Source organism: Atractosteus spatula, chromosome 8 (genome assembly GCF_055471065.1).
Source record: "Atractosteus spatula isolate fAtrSpa1 chromosome 8, fAtrSpa1.hap1, whole genome shotgun sequence".
Lineage (NCBI taxonomy): Eukaryota > Metazoa > Chordata > Actinopteri > Semionotiformes > Lepisosteidae > Atractosteus > Atractosteus spatula.
The window spans coordinates 25,421,824-25,445,511 of record NC_142713.1 but is presented as its reverse complement, the minus strand read 5'-3'; the positions used below and the strand labels follow the sequence as shown (position 1 = coordinate 25,445,511).

At 35.5% G+C, this 23,688-nt stretch overlaps 1 protein-coding gene across 3 annotated transcripts in view; it reads left to right on the top strand.

The window, feature by feature from the left end:
* nav3 (neuron navigator 3) overlaps nucleotides 1-23,688 on the top strand; it is a 205,588-nt gene that overhangs the window by 171,535 nt on the left and 10,365 nt on the right. For 2 of the 3 annotated variants that reach the window (XM_088923320.1, XM_088923318.1), the window contains 10 exons: nucleotides 2,743-2,826; nucleotides 6,736-6,847; nucleotides 7,795-7,916; nucleotides 10,091-10,114; nucleotides 11,438-11,610; nucleotides 14,253-14,406; nucleotides 17,926-18,115; nucleotides 19,562-19,659; nucleotides 20,165-20,260; nucleotides 20,477-20,645. In XM_088923320.1, coding sequence (XP_088779446.1) covers nucleotides 2,743-2,826; nucleotides 6,736-6,847; nucleotides 7,795-7,916; nucleotides 10,091-10,114; nucleotides 11,438-11,610; nucleotides 14,253-14,406; nucleotides 17,926-18,115; nucleotides 19,562-19,659; nucleotides 20,165-20,260; nucleotides 20,477-20,645 — 1,222 coding nt within the window. The remainder of the gene's footprint in view (nucleotides 1-2,742; nucleotides 2,827-6,735; nucleotides 6,848-7,794; nucleotides 7,917-10,090; nucleotides 10,115-11,437; nucleotides 11,611-14,252; nucleotides 14,407-17,925; nucleotides 18,116-19,561; nucleotides 19,660-20,164; nucleotides 20,261-20,476; nucleotides 20,646-23,688) is intronic. The other variant, XM_088923319.1, reaches the window with a different exon arrangement.

Below are 23,688 nucleotides of genomic sequence, written 5' to 3'. Positions count from 1 at the left end.
GAGGTGCTCACATCAGAACTTACACGACTGCCCCTCCCTCTCTCTGATCTGCCCTGCCTTCCCTTCACTCTGTCTCTCGCTCTCCAGTTAGTAAACAGATAAGTCTCGGTGTGTGGACTTCTATGCATGCGAAGAGCCAGAATGTCATTGGAAGGCAAAGGCAACTCGTTGGCAAATTCCATGGTGTGGCCGGTTCTTAATCACTATCCAGTTACTAAGAGGCGGGATGACAGAAGTGAGAGGCTGAGACACAGCAGGAGTTACAGGCACGTGTCAGCAGCTCGTCCCCCAGACCTGTGGGCTGCTGCCCAGCCTTTCCTTCAGACACAGCAGGTGGGGGAACCTTTGCTGTGGAGCGCGTTATTGCTGTAGTATGAGGGAAGCAGTTGAGCTACGTGTGTAAAATTAAAGATTATGTGGCTTAGCTGTGACATAATGAATAGGAGTTTTTGTAGTAATAGTGCAGGTTTACTGTCTGATATTTAAAATGTGTTTGCTTGTACCAGCGGGTGCAGTTTCTTAATAATAATGGTTTTATGTGAATGTTCATGAGTTTGGCATCAGGAAAGGTCAGGGTAGAGGGTCAACTGTTTGTTAAATGAACATCTAACATCTTTTTTTTTTTTGCTAAAAGTTGCCTTTTGGGTTGATACTGTGAAAGATCTCATTACATTTGTTTGCAGTTCTGAATGGACCCAGCTGCTATAGTTGCAAGCACTCAGCAGTTTGAGATTTTGTGTATAAGGCTGCGTCACAAAGTATGATTTTGAAAGGCTTGTTTGTGTTTTTAATAAACTGGCTAGAGGTTACTTCAACACTTCAAAATTATTTAAACATAGAGCAACAGTGTTTAAATTGTAATTGAAAATTAATAATAATTTTCAGTACAAGAAGGCTCCAAAAACATAAATGCATCTTAACAGAAGTTTTAAGCAAAAAATTTAAAATAATTTTGACATAGACATTATGCATTGGAATACATTTTAAGTTTCTTTTAAAACTTTTAAAGTCCTTTTCAATGACTCACATTTTATTGCTTGGGTATTACTACTCATCTCATAGACTTTATTCGTTTACTTTGAAAATGATTTCAACTTTATTTCAACTGTTACTCTGGGGGTTTTCTCAGTCATAATACTAAAATATATCCAGAATCTGCATCTAGTTTGCACTTAGTTTGGGTTGTAATGCCTTTCTATTTTCTTAAGATGAAGTAAAGTTTGAACATGTAACTTAAAATAGTTTTTGAAACACTGTTCATACATTAATCCAAAAGACTGTTAACTGAGCAATTCTGTTTCAACAATATTGCTGTTAACACCACCATTTATGTAGCAAATGTACATACAGTATGTACCTTAATGCACAGTTGGTTCAGTGCCATTTTCATAAATATTTAAATATTTTCCAAGTTAATTTAATGCATTTTTCTCACATTCCTACATATATTTTCCAGGTGTCTAGGATCAGTTTACAAGCATAAGTACTATTTAGCATAAGTGTAGATTCTTTTTATCTGACATCAATGCAAAAACAAAATAAAAATAGTGTTTTTATTTACATATTTTGACCTATATTCCAATTCTGCTCAGCATGAGTTAGCATTTTAAAGCAACATAAATAAATAGTCAGGCTTCTATTTTAAAATGCAGTCTTAAAGATAGAAATTATCTAAATCTTATCGAAAGGTTATACTGAAAACATTAGATATAAAAAAATCACAGAAAGTACAGTACTTGCGCAGAAGCAAATATGATTCATAATTAGCAATACAGTTTGACACAGCACTCACAACACTTAGCTTTTGTAGGAATCTATAACAGATTTAGGGTGTGATATGGTGTTTCTTGGTATTAGTTTTAGAATTTAGCTCATTTTGACAAGGGCCTATTGATCAATCCTTATGGATAGCTCTGCATTCTTCAGATACTATGTATTATTATAAGGATGTAAGAGTCTGCCTCTGTCCTATCACAACAGATGACAGACAAGGTTTTCTCAGAATCTAGCAACTAAAGCAAATCCCCAAACTATAGTATAAGTAAGTTCAGAAACCATAACACTGTGCTTATTTAAACCACAGTCTACATCTTGTATTGTTTCACTATAATGGTTTGCTTGCTTATTTTGACGGCCATTAGGATAACGAAGATTTTTTGTTGAAGCTGAAGGTGACAATTAAAAAATTAGTTGTTATTCCTAGTGTTGCAGAAGGAGATAAATACTGCCATGATTGAAGCTGGAAGCATAAATTCAACAGAACTCAGAATTCTTGCCGAGACTATAATTTCTCTTCTTTCATGAAATGGAAGCTGAAAGCTGTGGATTGAATGTGAAATACAGCTTTTATTTGTCAAAAGCCATGCAACATAAAACTTCACTGTGAGCTCAAAAGGAGTGAAGAGGCAGCTGAATGCATCAGAGAGAAGTAATCTGTCATTTAGAGCAAATGAAATACTGTAGTTCTGATCTCAAACTGCAGTTGATTTTACTGCTGTTGTCTTCAAATCACATACTGTATGCTTGTAAATTTAAATTTGTGACTTACCTGTATTTATCTTTTCTCCAGTACCCAGCTTCATGTAACTAGAGACATCCTATGTAACTTTCTCTGACAACATCAAGCATGCCATTATTTTTAAGTTCTCTTAGGTGGCTTAGGTGCAACACAATAAATGTCACTTTATGTGAAGTAGAAGTCTGACTTTGAGTAGTAAATACTGTAATTTTGTTTTGGCCCAGGCTCATCTGGTTGCAGCTTTTGAGAAGAGCCTGGGGAACATGACGTGTCGCTTGCAAAGCCTGACAATGACAGCTGAGCAAAAGGTAGGTCCGATTTTATACTGGCGCACAGCGAAAACGTGTGTCAAATTTAAGATCAAATTGCAAATGCAGAGTCTGCTTCTCATGATAAAGAGTACAATGGCAAATTGTTTTTTTCTCTTGATTAGTTTGCTTTGTGCACTGTCGATGTCTAAAAAAGTCCATGCAAGGTAGTGGGATTCACTCAGACAAGAAGAATGGAAAAAACACAATGCCTCATCTGCATAAAAATATAAGAATTTGTTGTTTGGATGTTTTAGGTCTGTGAGCAAGGTTGCCATACAGCAGAATGCTGCAAAATTAAAAGAAAGTCAGTGGAGAACAACAATAACAGTTTAAGATAGACCATGTCTGAGAAGGAAGTGAATAATCACCCCAACTACTACTGTCACTTTTGTTTGCTACATTTCCTGAAACATTTCTTGACCTGGGCTAGGACTGCACACAACACTTCGGAAACAAATAATCTTGTCAGCCACAATGACATTAGCAACATGTTTTATATACATGGTGAGACCATCCAACCAAACCTGGTTCTGCATTTGCAAGAGCAAAAAGACTTAAGTTATCATTTACTAAATATACTCAGGGAGACCAAGGATCATCCCTATTTAGAGTAGTGATAAAAAAATCATCTGTTTCCAAAACATAACCAAATTTGGGTATTCCCAAAAATGTTAAACACCCCCTGGACAATGCTTACATGAGTGACTGAGTACCAGATTCCAATAATTGCATCTAGCAGGTGTCATGCAGGTTCTGTTAAGAAAGTTGAGGCGAATCATTCGATAGGATTTTTCCTTAAGTTGTAAGGATATTAGGGTCTGCTCCTGTCCTGTGCCATATGTTTTTTCAAATTCATCTTAGAAACTGAACCCCATTTACAGCAGACTTCAGGAAAGATGTTATTGGAATACCACAACTAAGTTAAGACCTCAAACTGTAGTATATCGTATGTATGTCCATAAACCAAAACATCTTCAAATTTGGAATCATTAAAGGTTCTTCGGTGCTTCCTGCACAACCATCTAAGTTTTTACAGGCTTTACCTGATATTCCATTGACTACTCCAGCAGAGCAGTCAGTGCATGACTGAGTAGCCAAGAGCAGCCTTCTTAGCGAGATGTGGTCAGTCGGATTCCCTTTTAGCTTATTCTTTGTTAGGAGTAGGAGAAAAGTTTTATGTGTCCCCTCCGTCTTGGATGGATCACGAACACAAAATAAAAATGGATGAGGGGTTTCACAGAATAAAGAAAAGGGCTTGCAGACAGCAGTAGCTCTAGATCTGAGCTACCTTCCTGACATACCAATGGCATGAACTGGACAGTATCTCTTTGTTTCGCATGGAAAACAACTCAAGAAATAGTCATTGTCTCATTTAATGTATTCAAAGCATGTGTGAAATTTCTTTACTTTGCTACTGTGAATTCTAGCCTGATTATGCTAAAGCTATGTTGGATGAATCTGATAAAATGAAACAGAACAGCACACTCAGTAGTGTAAACAGTAAATAGAGTAGTACACTGCCTTTTCTTTGTGCATTTCCATGTTACAAATCTGACACAAGTTTTTGATTATGAGGATTTTAAACCTTTTCGGCATGCTATTTTTAGGAAAACTGTAATATAATAAAAGCAGGAAATTCATACAAACATTATTGCCTCAAGGCCTAAAGAACTCGCAAGAACTGCAGAAAAGATTCTCAGAAAGAAAAGCCATCCTAGCAGCAAGATGAACACAATAGGTCAACTAACCTCTGGTGATTTGTAATGTTTTTTATATTAAGTTGAAATCCTTGCTAATATTTTGAAATGCACATTACATTACAAATAAGGGGTAATGAAAATGGAGAAAATCAGAAAATGACCGAGTGGATAAATCAATAAGTAAAATAAATAATCATTATGATTAGGAGGTACAGTAGATGCATATGAATTCTTTGTTCTCTGGAACAAAACTTTGGTGAAAAGAGTTATAATCCAAGCACACTGAGTCAAACAGATATTTATTAACAGCAACAATATACACTCTGACCTACATACACCATAAACATACAGTACTGCATGCATGTTATGCTATTTACAGATTTACAAATTAAGCGTCCCATAGGCCTTACATCCTAACTACCCAGGAAAAAACCCCAGACCCCTACCATGTATTCAAGCTCTTATACAGTATAATGCATACAAAGGCCAAAAGAAGAGATAACCTGCCTTCTAAACTAAATAGAATACAACCTGTGGATAAATCTCTCTCTGCGCCAAATAAATGGAAACCTACTGTATCTCCCTCCCTAAACCCACTAACCAGGAGAGGTTGTTTTTAACCAAGGGATTCTTTACAGCAAATCAAAGTTCCTGACAACAACAGAATAGCAAGCTCTCCTAATAAGGTTCAAATACTTATTGATTGACACTTAATCATTTACCCAGAACTTAATTAATTAAGATAAACTTTACGATTGGTGTGATCACTGAATCTGGAACCACTACAGTACATCCCTTTGCTTTGAAGCTGGAAATGTTGACACAAGCCAGGTGTTCCCCATTGTATCTATGTTCACTTCATAACAATATCAAGATCTGAACATTAAGAATCTGATGTGAAATTAGAAATTGGGAATGGACAGGACAGTGCAAGAAAATTGTGGAGTCATTTGAAAAATATCTTGTCCATTGACTTTCAAAAGAGATGTGATAAGTTTTTACATATGTACTGTTGACATTAAAGTTGCTCTGTACCATCATTATAAAGGTCTCTGATTTTTTTTACAAAAAAAGGTTCTAAATAAAATTAAATTCTTATTAACTCTGATAAAATCAAGTTTTTCTTTGTTAATTTGTCATACTTTTACACTGTTTTTTATCAAAACAAATTGGTGGATAGACAATGATATCATCTATGAATGTCTTTTTTTCTTATTGCAAGCTTATTAACCCAGTGCAGAATTGTTTTTTTTTTTGTAGTTATTATTGTGTTTTCACAACTTGCAGCTACATTTCTTCACTCTGTAGATGTTTTTTTTTATGTTTACTAATTCAAGGCTTTTCAAGTTTTACTAATTTCAGCAATGAATGCATGTGTCACTGTAAAGGAAAAAATGTTCGCCAATTTTTAAATAAGCCTTTGTTCTGAATTACCGTACCACCACAAGCCATAAATGAAATAATTGTTCTTCCAACTTAACGGAAACAGAAATACTTAAATTAGAAAGGGATTAGTCTCCTAAATCTTAAACAGAACAGAGCACTGTACTGACACCAAGATTAGTGAGCAGACTGCGTATATGTAATGCTTAAGATAAAATGTGATTTTCTTTCTACTTTCATTCCATGCTAAAATAAACAATCTTTGATGGTTTTAATCCACACTTCATGAAAAAAACTTATTAGGGAAATCTTTGTTAAATGTGTCTCATCAGCTAACAAACCATTAATGTAAAAGGAAACTCTATAACTGCTTTTAGAATTATTTGTGGAAAAGGAATCACATTACTCTTACTTATCCTAGTAAGTTGACCTTTATGTATTATGCAGTGTAGCTAAAAAGGCACATTGTAAAAATAACTCAAAAGTTTATTATAAAATACATTTCCTACCCCTTTTACGTATGTTGTGCATGTGTTACTTTTAGTTTTTTAGGTTTGAGGACAAATGCAGTGTGTATTTTTGTTTTCAGCAAATTATAGCTGCTCACAAACTCTGCTAGTTTACATATTTAACAGTTCTTAATAATAAGAAGGAATTTTCAAATTGTAGCAATGAAATACGTACAAGTTGATGTAAAACTAAAGAGAAGCACTTTAGAGATGACTGCAAAGTTACACCAAGATGACAGAAAAGCTATATGATAATAAGTATTTAAAAAGCTATGTATAGCAGGCTTAAATTGTTTTTTATTTTAATCTCTTAGGAATCTGAACTGGCAGAGCTGAGAGAAACTATTGAAGCACTGAAAACACAGAACACTGATGCACAGGCTGCCATCCAGGTTGCACTGAACGGCCCTGACCACTTACATAAAGGTACTCATGGAAATACATACTGCATATACTGTACCTGCTGAAGCTGCATGGGTGGGCGGATATTCATTGCCATTCAGCCCACACAGTATTGTTTCATAAAACACCCCCGCCTTTTTAAGAACAAGGAAGGCATTGTATAAGAGACGTGGTTCTTTAAATGTTTTGAATTCTATACGAATGTGGAATGACATGGAGAGACTTTTTATGACTGGCCTTCATCTAATACATGTGACAGCCAGTGCTGGTAGAAATCAAGAATTCTCGCAGTTCTTTGGGTGTTTTTTGAATCTGTCCTCTTTTATATACTGTCCATGTTAGGTAAATGCAAGTGTTATTGATAAATCATTGCAAGAGAGAGATACTGCTTTCTTTTTCTGAACGTTCCACAAAAACTTCCCCTTGTGGAACTTATGCACATTTCTTCCCTCCCATGTGATCTTGGCTGTCTAATCCCTTTTTACTCTCATGAAGGAAACATTGTCTTATACAGACAAAATTGCTGGATATAAATGGCTTCTATCTGAAGCCCTAAATACAGCTTAGGTTGCACAAGAGAATGTTGTGCTTTTGAGATCATTAAGACTTAAGTTTATAAATATATTTTCACCAATGCAGGTATTAATCTGACCAAAATGGCTATTCAAGAATATCAGTAAAATACCAGTTTACCAATATCTGTGATATTAGCATCTGTGGTGTCCTTTCTAACTCAGAAATGATGATAAATAAAAGAATCAATAGCAGAGCCACACCAGTATGCAATGTGTATGTAACTGTTTAGTTCACAAAAAGAGAGACATTTTTCATGTTGTGAAAGTTTGTGTGTTTTCTTTTATCTGTATGAGAGATGGGAGAGAGGCTGGGAGGAAAAAAAATCTAAATAGGTACATACTGTACTGTACAGAGATTAATTGAGAATTCTCAATGAATTCTTATTGAATTTTCAGACCTGCGAATAAGGAGGCAACACTCTTCAGACAGTGTGTCCAGCATCAATAGTGCGACTAGTCACTCTAGCATTGGCAGTGCCAATGACGCGGAAGCCAAGAAGAAAAAGAAGAAGAGCTGGGTAAGAGCAGACACCACAGGAGACACTCCAAAGGCGGCTAAGATTTCTGCATTGAATACGTTAACCACACAGAGGGCTGTATTTTTATGCAGACTAATTTGCGTTATTGTTTACCTCAAAAAGGCCATGAATTTTCATTTCCACGATTTGTAATTCCACCCTCTTTCATCTTTCATATCACTCTGGCAGGCCAAGGCTGAAGGACACAAGGTGAATATAAAGTTAGCACCATCTTTCAGCATGTGTTTTGGAAAGAGGGAACAGATGATCAGCAAGCACAGTAAGCTGTGTAGGTGGCAGCACAGCATGTACAGCACTGCTTCATTGCACTTGGCCTTTAGTATTTCTCTTGATGAATGGACATCTTATTCAAGATGATTTTTTGTCCATAAAAGATGAAAAAGCACTACAAATTGTTGTTTTTTTTTCCTTTCTGGTTGAAAAAAGCACTATAGAAAGCTGTAATTACCTGGCTTTGAAAAACAAGTGTGCCAATCCATTCTTTCCATGATTTTATCTTGTTTATTCAATACCAATTTGTCAAGAGCTAGTCATTGCAATATCCAGCTCTTTTTTTTTTTTGACACCCACTCATATTTCTGATAGACATTCAGTGTTTTTCAAGGAAATTAGACATGTCTAGAATGACTGTGTTTTGTACTACAGTATATGCATATTATTTATTTTATGTATTCACAGGACTGTTGAGGGTTAAGCTGTTGTGACATTTTGGCCTCATAACTTTTAGATAGTGATGCACAATGAAAACACAATAATTTACCTTTTACTTCAATAGCTCTTTGGGCATATACAGAATGTTACAGTATGTTGTTAGATTTTTTGCTGCATCAGTATACAGGTATTACAAAAAATAACCTATCCAATCCTGCCACGTATTTACAAATCCCAAATACTTTTGTTCAGCTGTGATTTCTGATTTACAGTAGTCTAACATGGTGTTTTCTTATCTTGAAGAAACCAGCCTGGGGGGTTGAAATATTGAATAAACCCATAACAAACTAAAGAGCAAATTATACTTCTTATTGAAATATAAGAATTGGTCCATTAATACCTATCAGGACAAATTTAAATCAGAACTACAAATCTAAGAAAAATGCACATAAATTTAATGATAGCAGGTTACCGGGCTGCAGAATTTGTCTTAATTCACTATAGCCAGCACTCAATTAGTGAAAGCAGGTGTAAAATGGAGAAAGTGTTGTAATAGACATCTGTGTCTGAAGGTATACCGTGAGCCAATATTAAAATATCAAAATCAAATCAAATATCAAAAGCCAATATTAAAATAGTTCTAAAATGCACACAGCTTGTTGGGTTTAGCAGTTTTCAGTTTCTTGGGTTGTTCTCAACAAAATGACATGTATATGGAGGCTATCAGTATAGAAATGCTACAGTATTATTAGGTTGTTTTTGTATTTTCAAATAATCTATCATTTATCATTATTCATTTTAATGTTTTATGTATTCCATATTATCTTGACTGCCACCCTGCTAACAACCCTTTGTTAAGAATCTGACATGCATGGTATAAGATTTCACTGTTCCTCAGGATCACTAGGACAAATTTTACTGGCATTGCTTGCTTTTGGTGGTAATGGATGCCATATACTTTTCAAAGGTTATACTGTACAGGACATTATGATCATCATGTAATGCACAAAGCCAAAATCAATTAGATTACCATTGGAATTATAGTGCTGTTACAGCAATTACAGCACTGGATGTTTTTTATAGAGCTTATCAGTGCAAAGCGACACTATCATGCAATTATGAATGAACCTTAATTTCTCCAGTCCCCCCATATAGATAAGGACGACACAATGAGAGAGAAACAGATGCAGATTGCCTCCTGCTGTACACACAGCTGCCAATTTACATTTGAACCTGTAAACCAAGTGATGAGAAACGGAATCCAGTGTGTTGGAAATGTTGGTAAATGTTTGTGCCTTAGAGGAAGAGTGTTGCCAAGGGAGCGGCGCAATTCCCATACTTTGAAAAAAGCTAGAAGAATTCACTTTTAAGGTTAAGTGTAGTCATATGAAAATGCCATCCAAAGCTGTAATGGTCTGGGGCTGTCACATATACAGGGGTTCCTGTTTGTAGACAGCCTGTACCAGAACAGCATTGTAATAGTGAGTGTGTTTTACCTCTAGGTTGCCGATTCCATTCCTGCCCAGGTCAGTAGTGTTTAAAAGTCCTGTCAGTCTGACTGCTGTGGGAGATCCCCATGCCCTCAGCGCTGATAGCAGTGGACAAATGTTTGCATGGCAACGGCCCTCCTTCTATTTAAAACTGATTGGCACCTAATTCATAGTTTGTATTTAAAAAGGCCCTGGACTGAAAGTACCTGAACGCTGAGATATTGCTGCGACAGCAAATATCTTGAAATGCCATTTCAATGTATTTGTTTACAGTGTAAAAAAAAATAAAATAAAGTACGGCCTCATCCAAAAAAAGTGTTCATCATTCAGTGCACCTAAAATAATGGAACCTTTAGTCTCTTACTGTAAGTAACATTCAAATATGAGACATACAGAAAATGACCTCGAGTGGAATAAAAATGTCATCAAGTACATATGTAAATGCAATTGAATTGTAGAGAGACAGGGAAGAATATGAAATCAGCAGCAAAATGTTGATATGTGTCATACCTTCATTTAGGAAATGGTGAATGCAGGAAAAGATTAAGGCATTCTAGATATTTATTCCTAAATTATCCTGAGGGAGCTTTGTTAATTCGAGGTCAGGGTAAAATGTAGCAACGTTTGAGCTGCTCAGTGAAAGAATTGTCATATTCACTTTCAAGTACTTTCATCTCACTCTTCCATGAGCCTCGCCAAACCGAGAATGCAAATCCCCCCTCCCTGTATGTTACAAGCTTTTAAAAAATTAGTTTTATAATAAGCTGAGTATTTTGTTTTGTTCTTTTTTCAAATGTGTATTCGAAAAGTAGCTTCCATTCAAAGTAACATCAAACTTTCTAAAAGACTTAAAATTTTCACGCATGAATATAAAATAGTGCATCAGTCTTTATATTTCTTCCAAATTGTTTTGTTGTTGTTGTTGTTGTTGTTGTGGTGGTTTTATAATGGAATGCTGAGCTTTAACTGAACCCCCCGTGAGCAGATTCAATACTGTAGTATCCTCATACATCCAGTGCAAAGCAGATCTGTTTTTGTAAACCAAAACAAAGATGTTTGTAGTTGTTTTAAACGCGAAAAAATAAAAGCTAAATGTGTTTTTAAATCTTTATCAATTTTCTTCAAAACCTCTTTGTTTTGCCCTTTGCAGTTTTGCTTCGCTAGAATTACTTTACCAGTGGGATTACACTGGCCTAGATTGAATCTGCTCCCAAGTCTCCTTATGAGATGCTTTGCTTCCCTTTTACTGACCTGAGGCTGAATTTCAGATAATGGTAATGAACTGACTAACCCTTAAGGGACTATATTACTGGTCATGTGTATCTCAAGAGCTAACTGCAATTGATATTTCTCTTACAGCTAAGAAGCTCCTTCAAGCAGGCATTCAGTAAGAAGAAGTCAGCCAAGCCACCATCTCCACATTCTGATATAGAAGAACTCACAGACTCTTCCCTGCCTTCCTCCCCCAAGCTTCCTCACACCACAAAACAGACAAGCACTTCTTCCATGAAACCGTCCCAGTCGGCATCTGAGTAGGTTCCGTCACTGAATATGTGCATGTACAGTAGCTGACATGGTATATCTGGTATTATAATATGTGTTGCAAATATGCAGGGCTTGTTCAGCTCTTCCTTGACGTTGTGCTCTAGACTTCAGTTATGTGTTCACTGAGTTCTGGTTGTGATAGCTGTAAGACCTGATCAAACCTAAACACGATTATAGGAGCATTTCTGAAAATGGGACGTGGCTAACTGTTAAGAATATTGTATTTCCATATTGTTATCTTTACATGCAACACAGAAGGCTTTGTAGAGTTCGTACTTTGTCTTGAAGTCTTGAAATGTTTTTCCCAGAATTGTTTTTTAAGAATGTTTTAATGGACTACAGTACTTATTTTTAGTAAATTAAAGGGTTTTCAAGGAAAATAGCAAACGTAGTGTGTTCCAGATAGCAAATTGTAGTGTTGCCAAATTTCAGTGTAGATCACAACTGTCTTTTCTTCATTGAATGTTCAGTCACCCTTGATTTATAGTATTGATGTCTTTTGAACCTCACTCCCAAAAACGGGTTCTATATTAATATACTCCTTAGTGAAATACATGGAAAACGTGAAGTTATGGATGGGTTTCCACTGTTTCCATTTTCCTTTCAGCTGTTTCTCAGTTCTAATTTTGTTTCACTTTTTCTGATTCTTTGTTTTTTTTTGTTTAAATCTGTACCATATGCTTTATTCCTCATTTCTATGCATCTGTTTATAGCAAGTGTGATTGTGCTAGCAAGTCATCCCCCATTTGGATACCAAAGAAAAGGCAAAATGGCCATGTGATCTACAAGCACAGATCTCGGTAAAGGATGGTGTGCTGCATGCTTTGTTGATTTAGTGTGGAGTGCCTTGATGTTTTTTCTGTTCTTTGTCTGTTTTTTAAAACATAAATATTCATCAAGTGTAAGAAAAGATTTGAAACATTTTCTGTCACTGAAGAATTCATGGAAACACCCATCTACAACAACACCTCAGTTTCTGCTGAATCTGTATGTGCTTCTAATCAAATTTCCCACCACTTCTTCTCAGACAATATTAGTTAAATTGTCACAGCATGTCTTCTGTTTTTTTTTAATACTATAGAATCCTTTTAATCAAAACCAAGAAATAGCCATAATATTTGAACACAATAAGAAAGTCAAGAAAGATGAAGTTTCTTCCTGGAAACAAAAGGAAAGGACAACAGCAGTGCTTCCCCCTATTAATTTCTGCTCTTGTCTATGATTCCACTCCCATGAGTCTTGTCAGCCTGTGAGAGATTTTCCTCCCTCTGGAGGAAGAAAAGATTGAAAGGCACGCAAACCCTTGGAACCTCTGTGACTCTCAACTCCCAAATAAAGGAACTTTTCTGTCCCTCCTAACTCTAAAGTTGAGCAGCCTCTGTGCCCCCTCATTATTGTATGAAGAGCACAGACTACAGAGGTCGTTCGTCATTCCACAACCTGCCTTCATGACTTGAGCCCCCTGTCATGATGACCTTTTGTCATGTAGGTTTAAAAAGGTTGATCCACAGACTTTTAAAGTTTGAGGGGGCAGAATCACAGATTTTGGACTGGGTGGGTCCAGAGTAAAAGCAATAGTTTGTTTACTGTTTGGCTTTTCTAGATCTTGTTAGTTAATTTCCAACAGGTTGTTCTTCCACCTCCGAGCTGACATTGAAGGAGAGGGCTTGGTTCTCTTTTGGTGAACAATACCCATTGCTAGGGCATGGTGCTACTGTATGTCCCATGGGCCGGCAGTGCTGCTGAGATCTGTAATAGCTACACCTCTAGGTACTGAAAAAGGTGAAATAACAGACGTTTGCACTCCAGGAAACCATCATAGTAGGATATTGGATTAGTATTTAGGTCAAAGTGAGAGTTAAACTGCTTTGGCACCCCTTCCATGTAAAATCATATACAAGACTATATACTATACTCTAGCTTTCTGTACACCTGGGGGTCAACCATGTATGTAATGTCATTAACCAAATAACATTTATTGAATTAAAAGCACTGCTACAGTACTTTCTCCAAAAGGAGACATAAATGTATTTAAATTTTAGAAATTAGAATGTGTGCTTTGAAATTATATGGAGTGGATGATAACGTATTAGGATTTTGATAATTCCAAGCTCTAAGTTTTGCAGGTAAGATTCTGTATGGCTGAAAACTAAATGTAAATTTTCTTTAGTTCAGTATTTTATGCTGTGGTAAAGATTGTTTAAATGCCTAAAGTCATACTATAATACTTTAGAATAGATATGAGGTGAATGTATTTAGGTATTAAATTATGTGAGAGCAAACTGTAATGTCAATAAGACCTAATGTTATTTGACTAAGATGACTAAGACAGCACAGAGACAGCACAAATGTCAAGTTGATTTCAAAGGTAGCATGTACTTGTAGGTTAGGTAAGATTGAAGCCAAATCATTTTTAAACTTGTGAAATACTGTAGCTGGCAAGTCCCTAATGATCTTTTTAAATCTTTTTTTACTCCTTGTTTTTAAATTTGATGGTATTGTAGGGACCCTTTGGTGTGGATTTGAAGACATCAGCCCTGTGTTCTAAATTTACTCTGTTGGTATGAGAAGGAATCTCGTCTCCTCCGCTGAAGCTGGGGGCTGTGTTTTAATTGTGCTTCTCTTGCAGGCTATGCGAGTGTACAGAAGCAGAGGCAGAGATCATCCTTCAGCTGAAGAACGAGCTGCGGGAGAAGGAACTCAAACTGACGGATATTCGGCTGGAGGCCCTCAGCTCAGCTCACCATCTTGACCAAATCCGGGAAGCCATGAACAGAATGCAGGTTTGTATAGGTGTTGAAACGATCTCACTGTACCTTGCAATGGAAGACTTATAGTAGGTATAGAGTTGTATGTACAGCATCATTATTATGTTAACTGTGTTGTACAGTATCTTGACAGTTGCTTTCAGTGAATGAATTTTGTTTTAACCATGTCTAATTGTGATGTTCAGTTTCAGACATAGTGTTTCATACCAGTCTCTTTCAACAACATTTCCTGCAGGTGTAAATACATGTATGACATTTAAACATGATTCTAAAAATGGTGTTCTTTCAAAGAACATTATTTTATTGCGACATATCTTAAAACATAAGAATGGAAAACACTCACTATGATTATTTTCAAGTTCTCTTTCATAGCTTGCCAGTAAGAGTTTAAAACATAACAAGAAATTAACTTGTATTATTTTTACTGTATTCATTCAGTGTTTTATGACAAAGACATTTAAAACATCCCAAACTGAAGGTTAAAACTCAGTAAAGTATAGTGGTAAATTGCTTCTTAATAAAAAATGAGGTGACTCACATCCTTAGGAAAACCTTTGGTCATCTCTACTTTTGTCTTGAAACTAGATGCAACCACTGGTAAAAAAAAACAACAAGATTGTTTTTAGCCACTCCATTACAAACTTGTCCTGCCCCAAGGCCTCCCACTCACCTTCACCTTACTAATAGAAAAGCCCTGGTAACAAACTGAATACAGTACCTACTGTACCTGTGCAAAATAGTCTTTTTATAAGGGCAGGACAGAAACATCAAATAGATAAATATGTAGGTAAAATACAGTATGTCTGTCTCTACCAGTACAATATAAAACTGTTTGGATGTTTAAATGTCTTGATTAAAGTACTTAATTCCAAATGCCATGAACAGAAGTTTTTTTAATCACATGATAAATGTAAGAAGATAAGTAATCTGTGGCTTTCCAAAGCTCTGCTTTTTAAGAGCATAATTTTTGGAAACACTTTTAGCAAAGGTTTTCTTACAATGTAAAAAAGAATGAATGCCTCTATGTGCTGTTGTTTCAGTTAATTCATATATAATATAGATAATATTGGAGATATTAATATACTACACATACAGTATGAGTACTGAATACTGTATGTGCACACAAATTCTCTATTAACATAAATGAATGTGCACGTTTTAGAATTGACAGAAGACTCTATGATTACACACTAAATACCAAATTAATGGTAGTATAGCTGGTATTCTGGTGTTGGCAGTTAACATCACATTTATAAGATGTGAAAGGTGTTTTAAAATTATGAAATCAGGTGGCTATGTGGCTATTTTCTCCTTTAAGATTGCACAACAGGCTCTTTAACAGACTTTGTAAAGAACGGCTTTCCAGTCTTTCAGGAGTCTTAAAAATGTTTAGTGATAAAAGAATTGCAGAAAACAAAAGAAAACATCATGTGCTATGAACAAAATGCTATTATTTCAAAATCCCAAGGAAGTCACATGCTTTTGTGTGAGTGGGCTAAGTCTTATCAAAGTAAATCAAAACCCTACCAAAGGGATGTATTGCACAAGAGAAAACAGAAAATTAAGAGGTAGCTTTTACTTTTTGCTCTAAAGGCAAGAAAAAAACTCATATTATGTGTTTGTGTAAAGTTTGTACCAAATGGCATAACAGCAGCAGTATTGAAAGCTTATTTTACCAGCTGAATGGGTGATTGAGCACTGATCAACAGTGTCTAGGATGGAGGAACTTTCTGACTGACTGTAAGACAGTCTGTTATTATATTACCTTGATATGGAACTAATGTGATGTGCAGGGATTTTGCAGGAATAAGCAAATGCTTTGTGGTCTGAAGCAGGGTGACTGAGAGGTCATAGCTGGCTAGTGCAGGGCTGTGCTGATCCCCAGTTTCTATTTGAACTGTGCAAGCATAGTAATCACTTGGCACCACTGAGGATTTAACAGAGAACCCAGGCTTTTGCTTATTTAGCTGTCAGCGACTGTTAATATCACCAAGATCCTATTTCCAGTTGAGGGAGAATGAAAAAGGACATACTTAGAAGGAAATATTTCACAGAGGGAGATAGAGTGAGTGAGCTGTTTATCAACAGCCAAAACTCTTACATATTACCAATTTGTACGTAATGTAAAAGGGCTTGTTTTGTCTCCTATAGGTTTATATTTATTCCCAAGCGTCCCCACTCCAGACCAATGTTTATGGAGATAACATAGCATACCAACTTGTGAAGCTAATTACAGCAGAGACTCTATTTGCTTCACGTGTTGGCAAATATGTTCAATTTCAAATAGTGTTTGCAGGAAATCACAATATTTTTAAAACCTAAATAAAAATTGAGCATTCGGAAACATTCTTGCTGATATTCAAATATTTATCTGATTGGAGCTACAGTTGAAGTTGAAGACTTAACATTTTCACTGAAGTTAGTTGCCAAGACCTCTACAACCTCTGGGAGATAATAAACTGCAAGCAGTGTCTGTTATACTTTTGTAAAGGTGGTTGTGGAGCTGAAAGGGCAGTTCATGTTTGTTGCAAATACAGTAATGCAACAAAATACAAACTCAGAAAATGCAAACCACAGCAAGACAAAGCCTTTTGTCAACTAAAGACACTTTGCTAGCAATAGAGAGACTTTAATAAAGAAAATGTGTGTTGCTTCTTAAATTCCAAATGGAAAGGACGTTTACAATGGGGGTTACTGGTCACATTCAACACTGTCAACTGACAAATACACATGAACTACACATAAATGTATTAGTTTTGTTTAAAAATTTAAGGTCAGTGTGACTTGGAGGGCTTCACGAGTGTGGTTTTATGGATTCCAGCAAAAATTGTTACAAAAAGCTAAAACCAATCCTTCAACAACTAATGCCAATAATAAAATAATATTCATACCTCAACCTCACACTAATGTAAATAGTAAAAAGAAATTTGTAAACGTTTTTTCTCCTATTTGTCAAAGAGAAGGCCACATAAACATTTATGATCAAATCCTCCTTGATGTTTCAAAAAAAATGTAAAAGCTCTTTTCTTGCATCAGGCTCTTTAAAACTAATCTCAATCCATTTCATTCACCTAAAGAATTGTTTTCCAAACCATTAGGCTAAGTGGTCAAGGTTATTTTTCTCTGTGTGTAACAGTACATAAGAAATGCCACAGATGAGTGGGGCCATTTGCCCACTGAAGTCATCAGGTTATATTTTTATGTAGTCCCATAACTGGTACTGTTTGTACTCTAAACAATCCCCCCACCCATGTATGAAATCTCGTTGAAGCCCTTCAATATCTGGAAATGAACGAATTCTAAAAGGAAAAAATAACCAAGCAAATTTAACCGGTATGTCTTTGGGGGTTACATAGAAAGAAACCAGGGCATCCATTAAATACAAATGTAAATATGGGGAGAGCATGCAAATTCCACACAAGCAATATTCGCTAGTGCAGAACTGTTCCGAGGATCCTGGAGCTGTGAGACAGCAGCTCTAGCTACCACGGAACCATGCTGCCCATTGACACTATCATGTCCCGCGCTTCGCAGAATGAAATTGAACTACTGAAAGCTGAAAATGACCGGCTGAAATCGACTGGAAGCACAACTCCAGCAGCTGCACCCGCAAAGACAGGACGCCCGCCCTCTGAAACCTCAAGCACATCCTCCTCTTCCTCGTCCCGGCAGTCACTGGGACTGTCCCTCAACAACCTCAACATCACCGACACTATCATGTCAGGTAAATACATACTCTGGTGTGCTGCATGTATGTACTTTAAAGGTAATCACTTTCATCTCACCTACATTAATATTCTAATAACATTAGATCATACATTAGTAGTAATTCGACAATATAACCTTGAGAGCAGCATAGTTCACCCAACTATTTGATTATAAGTTTAATTTCACAATGACTGGAACGTAATGTGTACTGTAAGTCTTTAAAAAATCTTTAAACAGACTGCTAGTTATGATATACAGTACAGTAATATTATCTCTGAATTGAACGCCACCTGTGTCTTTTAAAAGTACCACTGTCTACAAGTTGCACTGGTGTAGCCTTCATACTGTACATTTTCGCCTTTGCCTTACTGTCAAGGGCAGGGTGAAAAAGTAATTCTGTAAATGTAGGAAAGATTCTCATTCTGGATTCCTGATTGACATAAAACCTTACAGTAAGTTGTTATGCCAATTCAGACAGAACAAAAATAGTAATATCTCATGATGGAAATAAAGTATGCAACTTAAGTTATGACAATTCAAACAGAATATATACTTATATTTATATTTATATCGTTTATTGTTTTTCTTTATTTGAAAATAAAATCAAGGAAAATCAGTTTCAATAGCACAGTTACCTATAAAAAAACATGCTCTACAATAAGGCAAGCATACAGTACCTGTAAATTTTTACACACAGCACATTATATTATTATGAGATATGAAGCATAAATAACTCGTAAAATGATCAAATGTGAATAGTTCATGTAAGGAATGTGTGGGATAAAACCTGAAATATAAAAACTGAATACAGTTTTTTATGAATAATGGAATCGATTTTAAAGTATGCTCACATAATGTCTCTTCCTAAGGTGACAGCCCAAGTGTAAAATACATTCTTCTCAGTACTTCTGTTGTAATTAAATTAGAAAGTGCTCGGTTCTCCAAGGGCCCAGCTGTTTTAATGATGGCAGAATGTAAACAGCTCAGTAATGAGATGGAAAATAACTATGCTAGCAGAATAACTATCCTGTTATCGCCTCAGTAGAGAGACAATGCATAGAGGAAGTTACTAGAACACATGGAATTTCTAAACTGAGCTTCCACCCTGAGAATTATTTTCCAAAAGTCAGAACATTTAAAATATAGAATATTATAATTATTCTGTCAAGCGTGACTTAATACAATCAACATTTGTTCAATATTGTTTACATTTTAATGTTTAAAATATTCCTGTGAACTCTCCTGTGTTTTTTGGTTTCCATTAGACAACCTGAAGTCTCACCCTTGTACTGTATGTCATGTCTTCAACCTCATTAATTAATTAACATTATCAATCATGGATTTCTATTTGTGTGGAGTGAGTGGAATTTGAAAAGGAGAAATATTTTGTTTTTGTAAGCTTGTAAACAGTTATGCCAAATGTTCTTTTTAAACACAATGCAAGTTGCCTTTGTTTTTACAGATATTTTGCTGGATGATGGATATGAAGGAACCTTGAGAAAAGAAGGCCGCAGTGTTAGAATTGTGGTTACATTCAGTGACGGATCAAACCAAACAAAGGTGACTGAATTAATAATAACATTACATGACAAATGGACCTTCTACATTTCTAGACAGTTTTAAAAGCATTTTATGGAGCGCAAAGAGCCTATTGTAGTAATTGCACTCTCTTACCTACTCAATACATCAGCGGACACTGTGGCTTTTCTCAAATTAGGTTTAGGACTCATTTCTGGTGGTGTGTCCACCCTCCAGGTGTGCTGGAGATAGTGGTTAAAATCAGCTATCTACTGTATGTGACAACTGTAAAGCTGGTCATTAATAAAGTGTTCTGCTGCTTTTAACACCTACAATATATGAAGACAGAGTTCTAAATGTGAAACTATGATAAACTAGTGATAAATCAGATTAAGTAACTGTTAAATCAGTCATCCTCTTTCAGGGATACAAAAATATTGCTAGTTTACAACAGCAATTTTTTTTTGTGGGGGTGCTGGATTGTTGTTTTAAATACTACAAGCTTTAATTCACGAAGATGCAGATAATATATTTTGTTTCATAACAGGGTGTGAAATGTCAGGAATATCTCATAGGATCCATCGGTGTTAGTGGAAAGACAAAATGGGATGTGCTAGATGGAGTCATCCGGCGGTTATTCAAGGTACAGTAAATTCACTGCGCCTCTTAAAATGTCTTGTTTTCCAGTTCAGCGTAAGAAGTATATTTTGCTTTCCGGTAGTTTGTAATACATTCTAGTTGTCATACAGTTCCAAAAGAACTTACGTAACTTGCAACTAAACTCTCTACTCAAACTTCACAGTTCCTGCACGGATTCAGTACTAACCGTTGTGTGTGTCTTGTTGGTTTCATTAAATAGGAGTACATATTCCGCATAGACCCTGTCACAAGCCTTGGCTTAAACTCGGACAGTATTGTGAGCTACAGAATGGGAGATGTGGTCAGGGCCCATGCTTCAGAAGTGCCTGAATTGCTGCCTTGTGGATACCTAGTTGGAGACAATAATGTTATCACTGTGAGCCTCAAAGGTAGGATTTTCTATCTATTATCATTGTGAAAAAGATAAATTCAAAGTGCTAATACTGTATATTTACAAAAGAAAAAAAGCAATATTGAAGTAAGGTGTACTGTAACCCATGCCCGAACAATATAACATATTAAAAGGCATCAGAATGTATCACAAAGCTCATAAAAGTAGGTCTTTTATCTTGTTAATCGATGTCAGGGACACTTAACTGAAGCTGCCCTACTGTACAGCTGGAGCCTAATTTCAGTTTCCAGCACTTGAATTGTACCCTAGCAGCTTTGGTTTATGCAATATCAAGGTTTTGTGTGGATTTGGGTTGTGCTTAATCTTAAATCTAATTCTTAATTACAGTCATTTTTCAGAGCTGTAAAGATTCTCAGACACTAGTAAACATGATTTCTGTTAAGAAAACAGAAACATTAATGTAAAAAAATTATTTGAAAAGGGTACATTTCTCTGCAAAAATAATCCATATCAAAGAGGTATCAATGGGTGATAATAAAATTTGACTTTAAATAATTTAACTAGAAGTATAGCATGTGGCAGATTTTGTGTTAAATGAATAACCTATCCTCTGCATACTGTATGTAGCTTTAACACACTGAAAACCTTAAATATATATTTTCATGTCTATAGCAAATTCTGTTTAACATCACATTCCATTAGTCTTTATAGAAGGTATTTTACTTTCCATTCTCATTAATAGTTTGCTTTCATTAGCATCTTTTCTCCACCACCCTCTCTCAAACCTTTCTCACCCTTTTTAAACAGCATGTTCACACAAATTTAGAAGTGGGAACATATTGCTATAATTGTCCTGTACCTGACAGCTGATGTGTGATTTTGAACAGTATGTGTGTATATATGAGTCAATTCCCTTGTCAGCTCTCAACTAAATTATTTCTGATTTTCCCAAAACTGGGCATACGCTTAAATTAATATACTGTATAAAATATAAAGCTAGAAGATATTCAGTGGAAATTGTTCCATATAAGGAACACTGATAAACTAGAACATCTATAGAAACAACACACATCTATTCATATACAGAGTTAGACTAATTGCTTTGAAAAAAACGTAATATACTGTTCATACACTATATATTGTTACACATTCATAATGGTATTTATTGTTTACATCATTATAAAACAAGAAAAAAACAATTTAAAACAAGTGAAAGAAAATCATCATGTATTTGTTTCTTGATTAGTTTCCTTAATAATGTAGAGCTTACACATCCAGTACATACTCTAGATGACTGCAGCATCATCACCTTGTAACCTGATCTTGTCAGATCTCAGAAGCTCAGCAAGCTGGACTTGGTCAGTACTGAGACGAGAGACAAGGCTGATCCTGGATGGTAATAGATACGAAATTTGAAATTGTTTGTGTCAGAGTATGGATTTAACCTGAGGTCTTTTCAGTTTCCTCCATGGGAGCATGTGCACTTGACACAGTAGTTAACATGCCAATAGAGGACATAAACAGAGCTAATGTGAAAGGAACATAAAGATTACGTTTAAGGCTTTGCACCCTTTATAGAGCTTTTTCAATGTTTTTTTTGTCTCACATTTCATTTGTATGCTAGTAATGTGTTACAAAAATGTTAGAACAATAGGAATTTTCAGAGATACCCCTGTATGTAATTTTGGAATATTGTTCATTTCCAGTGAAAGGTCTGTTGCTACTGTATGGGCTGGTCATATTATTAGATTTCATGTATCTGTGTAATAAATCCCAGCTGACATGTTCAGTAGGTGTAAAGTGCAACCACACTGCTTTTCCTCCCCATTTGCATTTGTCTTTGTGATGGCTTTGCAAAACAGGAATGAGCAAGAAGGCTGTAAAACAGGACAAGGAGTGAAATTATACAGTTAATTTGTATAATTTTCTCAGACTATAACATCAAGAAAGTCATCATTTGCTTTTTCATGGTTCAGATGATGCTCTATAATCCCCTGCTGACTGCATCACATTGGGGTTTTTTTTCTGTCTAATCTAAACAGTATTGGTTCCAAATAGCTTCATTAAACCAAATATTGACTCCTTTCATTTATATCTCTTTAGGACTTTATGTTCCTCCGAACTGCTGTGCTATAAATGTTGAATGGCTGTACAGTAGTTAAGACCCCTTCTGATTCCCTGATCCTGCTACAGATTCTTTGGTAATTCATTAGTTGCAACATGTAAATAGATCTTTTTTCCTGTGTGGCCGTTAAAGAATTGAAACCTTCTATAACCTGGGTGAATTTGGCTTTAAGTATTACAGTATTTTCTGTAGGAATTGAGATTAATTCTCTTGGTGTCATATCAGAGTCTGTGTATTCTATGAAATATACTTTATCTGTAAATCTTTTATTATTACTGTAAATATTTATATATTTCAATATTATATAGAATATTCCAATCGTATTAAATATAGAAAAACATGTGTTTCAAGTTCAGTTATGTTTTTTTGCCATCTTGTACTTTACCATCAGATGTCCAGCTGCTTTTTTGTCCCATTGCCACAGGTCGATTTAATTCCGATATTAGTGCTTTAAGTAAATAGTCATGCAAATTAAATTGAGAGAAGGCAACAAAGACATTAGCTTTACAGTAGGGGTGATTTAGAAGAGATATTTTCCTGGGTGGGGGTAGTTGAGGGAAGTAGTAAATCATAAAATCATAAGGAAAAATAATAATCCTGATAATATTGTTAAAAGGGGAGTGGTGATTAAAGGAAACTGGACATAGTTTGAAAAATACTCTGTTAGTTTAGGATCTTACTGGTTTACTGCAAATAAATAACAGACTTGCTACATATGTATTTAGCTCTTTTTACTAAATAAAGAAATAAATGATGGAAGGGTTAATAATTTTTACATACTGTGTGTAGAGTATACATGCACATGTAAATACTAATCACACTCTGAAAAATAGCACGATAGGTCAAAATAAGATAATGATGTTAGTAAAGAAGATAATGTTTAAAAATACTTAGTTCTGGTGAATCCATAATTTATAAAAGGAATATATTCTGATTAAGAAAAAAATTCAGAACC